The sequence below is a fragment of the Protomyctophum parallelum genome, assembly GCF_964188405.1.
Source record: "Protomyctophum parallelum genome assembly, chromosome: 1".
In the NCBI taxonomy this organism is placed as follows: domain Eukaryota; kingdom Metazoa; phylum Chordata; class Actinopteri; order Myctophiformes; family Myctophidae; genus Protomyctophum; species Protomyctophum parallelum.
This window is the reverse complement of record NC_139697.1, coordinates 72,082,157-72,087,766: the sequence shown is the minus strand read 5'-3', so window position 1 is coordinate 72,087,766 and position 5,610 is coordinate 72,082,157. Positions and strand designations below refer to the sequence as shown.

Genomic DNA, 5,610 nt, shown 5'->3' with positions numbered 1-5,610 from the left:
TTGAATGAATCAACTTAAAATCCATTGTAGATGTTAAACTGACCCAAGACGTCTGAGGGGGGAAAAAATCTTCCTGGTGTTGAAACACAATCCGATTTGCAGTTTCCATCTTGCACAATGTAAACTGGTAAAACTGATTTCTCTGACAGGACAAAGAAGCATCTGTAAGCATCTGTAAGCATCATTGGAGTGATGGAGTCTGAGGGTTATGGGATGCTCTGCTGGAGCCATGGCCTATATCAGTCAGGGTAACTTGGGTAAATCATACAGAGTTGGGTTGCTACACAGGTGCATATACAGGTATATTTTAAACAATATATTTATTGCTAGTACACGACTCTATTTATAAAATGCCCGTACACATCACGTAAACACACACACACACACACACACACACACACACACACACACACACACACACACACACACACACACACACACACACACACACACACACACACACACACACACACACACACACACACACACACACACATGATATCAAATATCTTTATAATTCATAACAGATTAACAGACAACAGACCTGGGAAAAACTGAATCCATCCTCTTCGGATCAAATAGTAAACTCAGCAAGGCAGATGTCTTCTTGGTTAGAGTGGGTGACAATATTATCACACGAAAAGATGAAATTACCTACCTAGGTTCCATCCTGGAGGCCAATCTTTCCGGTGATAAAATGGCCACCAACGTAATCAAAAAAGTCAATCAAAGAACAAGATTCCTTTACAGGATCTCCTCACTGGTCAGCAAAAACACCTTGAAGACCTTAACAGGAGCCCTCGTACAAGGTTTCTTTGACTATGCATCCACCTCTTGGTACCACAGCACCTCAAAGGCCCTTAAAACAAGGCTCCAGACCTCCCAAAACAAACTGGTCAGGCTCCTACTTGGCCTCACCCTGCCCACTTTGACAGGCTGGGATGGCTTAGGGTCGACGACAGAGTACAGCATCTTGCAATGGGTCTGGTCCACAAGATTCGATACACCACCAAGATACCCATGTACCTGTCTAAATACTTCCTTAATGTAAACGAAGTCCACACCCACAACACCAGAGGGAGTGCAACAAACCATGTACAACCCAGATTCGGCACAAACAAGGGACTAAATTCTTTTCGCTCCTATGCCACCAAAATGTGGAACGCCCTACCAATAGTCATTAAGACATGTGAATCCCTTGACTCCTTCAAAACCACTCTCAAAGGGCACCTACGGATGGCTGCAATTCGAAACTGGCCTCTGTAAAATCTGAATCCCCCCCCCCATTTTCCCTCACTGTATATTGTATCTTTTCCCTTTTTTGCTTCCCATATGATGAATTCCTGTTCTGTACTTTAGCTACATAGAAATGTCTATTTGTATGTCTCTAAATGTCTGTATGTCTTTAAATGTTTTGATGAATTGAACAATGTGGACCCTGTTGTAAACAAGTGTAATGCTTAATTGGGTCGTCCACTCACAGTTGACAGTCTGTTTATTGAGTTTGTGCTTAAAATGTACTGTAAATTCTACAAACTGTTAATAAATATTTTAATCAATCAATCAAAAAACAAACATATAGACTTTCAACTCTCACCAACAGAGGGCGTTAATGCGATTCTATGACTACATGCCGGTTTGAGTACTTCAGCACACAAACAAAGAAGAAAAAGTAAACTGCAACATGGCGACTCCCATGCACAGAATCATAGCTCGGAGGCAGGCGTAAGTCTATTTTAAATAAAGTCTCCGTTTTTAGCCTTGCGGTGATTGTACGATGTTAATTGATTAATCCAGTGTTCAGTGATGATGGCAATTAGCTTGATATGTTATTGTTGTACGAGATATCATTCATTTCAGCAGCGTTAACTAATGCTTACGATGTCTTCACGTTAGCCTCTATTCATACAGTATGAGCTAGCTTAACGTCGGAACATCACGCACTTTAATACCGGTATATATATTTTATTGTATACGACGAAATAATTGTATGATATGGCAAAGTCTGCACTCGAACTAATATAGTCCACACACAAAAATCTGCATGGGCAGAAACGAATTAGTATCAGATTTATCCAGCAGAGAAAGATAAGACATTTTTAAAATATAGATAATAAGCTTGCCAGGTGCAACTAAGCCACTGACTCCAAATTATTGGAATTATCTATATTAAAATGTGGGGCATACAGGGGACCCCGGCCCTCACTCTTTGAGGCCCCATGTTGGATTATTTTAGGGGCCTGGAATGATTTAACCCCTTCTCATTAGGGTAAGATAAAGATGGCGCAGGTAAAAGACAGAGCACAGCAACTTGCAATGAGCCTGGTCTACAAGATACACTACGCCTCATTTATATACATGTAGCTGTCTTAAGTACTTCACACTTCAGCCCCCTGACTGTTTGAGGCCCCATGTTGAATTTTTAGTGCCGCTGAATAGATTGGAAAGTTAAATATGTATTAAAAAAGGTAAGACGTTTAGGGATATAAGGGATAAGGCACTGATGAAAACAGGACTGTTAAAGCCATAGATATTAAAAAATAAATAAATAGATGCCTCATTGGCCGGTGCAGTTCGTTGGAGCCATGTGTGTTAACGGGAGGGTGGGACAATTTACACTCTGGGGCGGAAGTGTTGCCGGAAGTGCGGAAGGCACGCTACGCCCCGCTGCCACTCGAGTGACTAGACTACTTGTTGCCAGTCACAGCGCATCTTTTCCGGGACATCCGTTCTGTGACGCACTCGGAAGCTTCTGTGAAGCACCAACGCTGAAGCTTGACCTCTCTTCTCTTGAGAGCATTCGCCCCAGAGCCGAAAGAGGTGTCTACCTTTCTAAAGTCTATTCATACTCCAGTTTTAGGTGATAAGGTGACCACCGAAACAGAGAGATGTGTTTGGGTGAGCGGTGAGTCACTTACCACCGTGGCGTGGCGCCAAGTTGTAGTTTTCGGTGGTCACCTTATCACCTAAAACTGGAGTATGAAAATGCCTTTAGTCCCAAGCTGTTCCCTAGCATTGGGTCTTCTAAATGTAAATCTTCCAGCAGCTGTCAACATAAAATCTTTTGCATTGATAAAAGTTACATGAAATTACTTTTTTGTATGTGTTACAGAGAGGCCAACAAACAAAATGTGAGGTGCCAGAAGTGTTTGGAATTTGGTCACTGGACCTACGAGTGCACAGGAAAGAGGAAATATCTTCACAGGCCGTCAAGAACAACTGAGATGAAAAAGAGACTCAAAGAAAATGAGAACACACCGAACAATCTGACTGGGTAGGTTGTCTTTTTGAGTCAACCTAAGTATAGTCTCTATAATCAGAGATCTCCACATAATGATACGTTTGGTGAAATCTAACTTCATTCAATGAATTGGATCAAACTGGTGGATTCAGGAATTAAAAACAAAACGACTTCATTGCATACAGAACCAATGCAAAGATTTTGCTACGCTATTTAAAAAAGAAAATAAAGTGTGTCTGTTTGTGTGTGTTCAATTAAATACATTAGACATTATTTAACTTTTGCACCCCTAAGATATCTGAAGTTTTTATTCATTATGCTGCTGGATCTAGCTGTAGTTCAGTAAGACTGCTTGAAATGAAGAATGCCTACATTGATTGAATTGAACGTCTGCAAAAGGAAGGAGTAGTTATTCTTTATCCCTCTAGATGGCGACAATAACATATAACAAATTCACTTCCACCATGAGCGCTTCACTTTACCAGTGTTATTGTGTTGTAAAACTGTTTGTCTCTATTGATCAACAAAAAGTGTAATGAACAGTTTTCTTTGTCTGTTTGCAGACCAGGTACAGAAGGCGCTAGCAGTGAGAAGAAATTAAAGAAGAAGTAAGTAATAAATGCAGTGACCAGGGTGTTTTGACTGTATAGTGATATTTTAGGTAGAGAGATTCTGTTTCTATGGAATAAAACAGTGGGAAATTCTTACATGATGTCATCCAACCCTAAAAGCATCACACAGGTGAGCAGCATTTGGACTGAATAGCCACAGTATCATTTCACGGCTGTCAATGTCATATGTCAGGATATACAGTATCTTACAGGATGTATGTAATGGCAGGAGGAGCATCTTTGAACCGTGCCCGAGTATGATTGCCCCTCCCCCAGTGGTTAGCTAGCACATTAGTTTAGTGCTGTATGGATCTGCTATCTAACATGGCTAGTACGTAGTCACTGTGCCCACTAGGTCACTTCATAACCCACAGTTTTGTGGGTGGGCAAATTTCGGTACTGTTGAGACTTGAGTCAAGACAATTACTGGCCATTATGAGTCCATTCACACGTCGGTGTATTTAGCCATCTGCAGAGTCACCGCGGTTGTCCTCTGTGGACAACACTATTTGAAATAACTGCCCTCACTCCCAGGTCTAAAGAGTCCAGCAGCGGTAGCAGCGACTCAGACAGCTCGTCCTCTGACTCGTCATCTGACAGCAGTGACTCCTCCAGCTCCTCCTCGGATGACAGCAGCAGCGACAGCGAGGACAGTTCCTCTTCCTCCTCGTCCTCATCTTCCTCTTCCTCAGGAAGCTCAGACTCAGGAAGCAGCAGTGACTCTGACGAAGGGCCACCAAAGAAGAAGAAAAAGAAGAAATAGATTAGTAGTGATTTATCTGTGAGGTTTGCCTTTTCATAATTTTTAGGTGTCCACTCCGATACAAGTTTTTGTTAATGGTAACCTTTTAGAGATGTGTGTGGAGCTGTATAAATGGACGGATATAAGATGGTACATTTGCTTTGTTGATAACTGTTGTTTGGCAGGGATAATGCAGTTGCTTCTTATTGGTCAGATTGATCGTTGTATATTTTGTTTTCACATCTCTGGTTTCTCACCTGCATATTAACATGATAGTTTATGCATTTTTTTGGACATCTCTTTTGACCCTTTTCATATTGAATTTGTTCAATTTGTACATTTTTAGCCAAACTTTCTCTGTATAATGGACAGTAAGGCATTAAAAAGAGTTTTTAAGAGATTTTAATTGACATGCATTTCATTCAGGTTATTGTTTAATAATTGTTGTAGTTCAAATGTTTCCCACCAAGGCCCCTGTGTACTTATTTTGTTTTCATACCAAAAGTGAACAGTTTTGTTATTTGTTACATTTTACCAATCGGCACATCAGATTAACCCCCACTGTAGATTAATTTGAAAATAAAGTAGTTATCAGATTTGAGTCTCATGATTTAAGTAGACCACCCTGAAGATTGTATTGTAAGGATCAATATTAATTTAACAGCCAATCAGTTTACCAAAGACAAATTGTTTTTAAGATACCGTAGTCAATATTAGCTTGAACGTCAACCACAACATTGTATCTCTATTTAGTTTCCACATAATGTGATACCACCATATTACAAAGGAAATTGTTCAGGGGATAGGACATATTAGATTTTTATACAATCCATTCCTCAATTTTACCCTTTTAGTGTCCTTTGAAATACATAAAAATGTATTGATTTAGACCTACAGTACATTAGTCAAACATTTATGGGTGGTTAACTTGTACTCATGGGAACACAGAAATTAAGTGGAGATTCTATCTCTTAAATGAATCTGCATCATGCACAATTCAGTCACTGTGCAGTGTG

At 40.2% G+C, this 5,610-nt stretch overlaps 1 protein-coding gene across 1 annotated transcript; it reads left to right on the top strand.

Annotated features, from left to right (window-relative positions):
- Window positions 1-1,669: 1,669 nt before the first annotated feature.
- zcchc10 (zinc finger, CCHC domain containing 10) lies at window positions 1,670-5,180 on the top strand. Its single transcript, XM_083788700.1, has 4 exons — window positions 1,670-1,725; window positions 3,113-3,274; window positions 3,805-3,849; window positions 4,387-5,180. The coding sequence occupies exons 1-4, from the start codon at window positions 1,685-1,687 to the stop codon at window positions 4,613-4,615; spliced, it is 477 nt and encodes a 158-aa protein (XP_083644826.1). The 5' UTR covers window positions 1,670-1,684; the 3' UTR covers window positions 4,616-5,180.
- The last annotated feature ends 430 nt before the right edge of the window (window positions 5,181-5,610 follow it).

What these genes read in the sequence shown, in the direction of transcription:
- zcchc10 (XM_083788700.1), top strand. Translation starts at nt 1,685, where the DNA reads ATGGCGACTCCCATGCACAGAATCATAGCTCGGAGGCAGGC. An exon ending in ATCATAGCTCGGAGGCAGGC is followed by an intron (nt 1,726 to 3,112) that starts GTAAGTCTATTT and finishes TATGTGTTACAG; the next exon opens with AGAGGCCAACAAACAAAATG. An exon ending in GAGAAGAAATTAAAGAAGAA is followed by an intron (nt 3,850 to 4,386) that starts GTAAGTAATAAA and finishes CCTCACTCCCAG; the next exon opens with GTCTAAAGAGTCCAGCAGCG.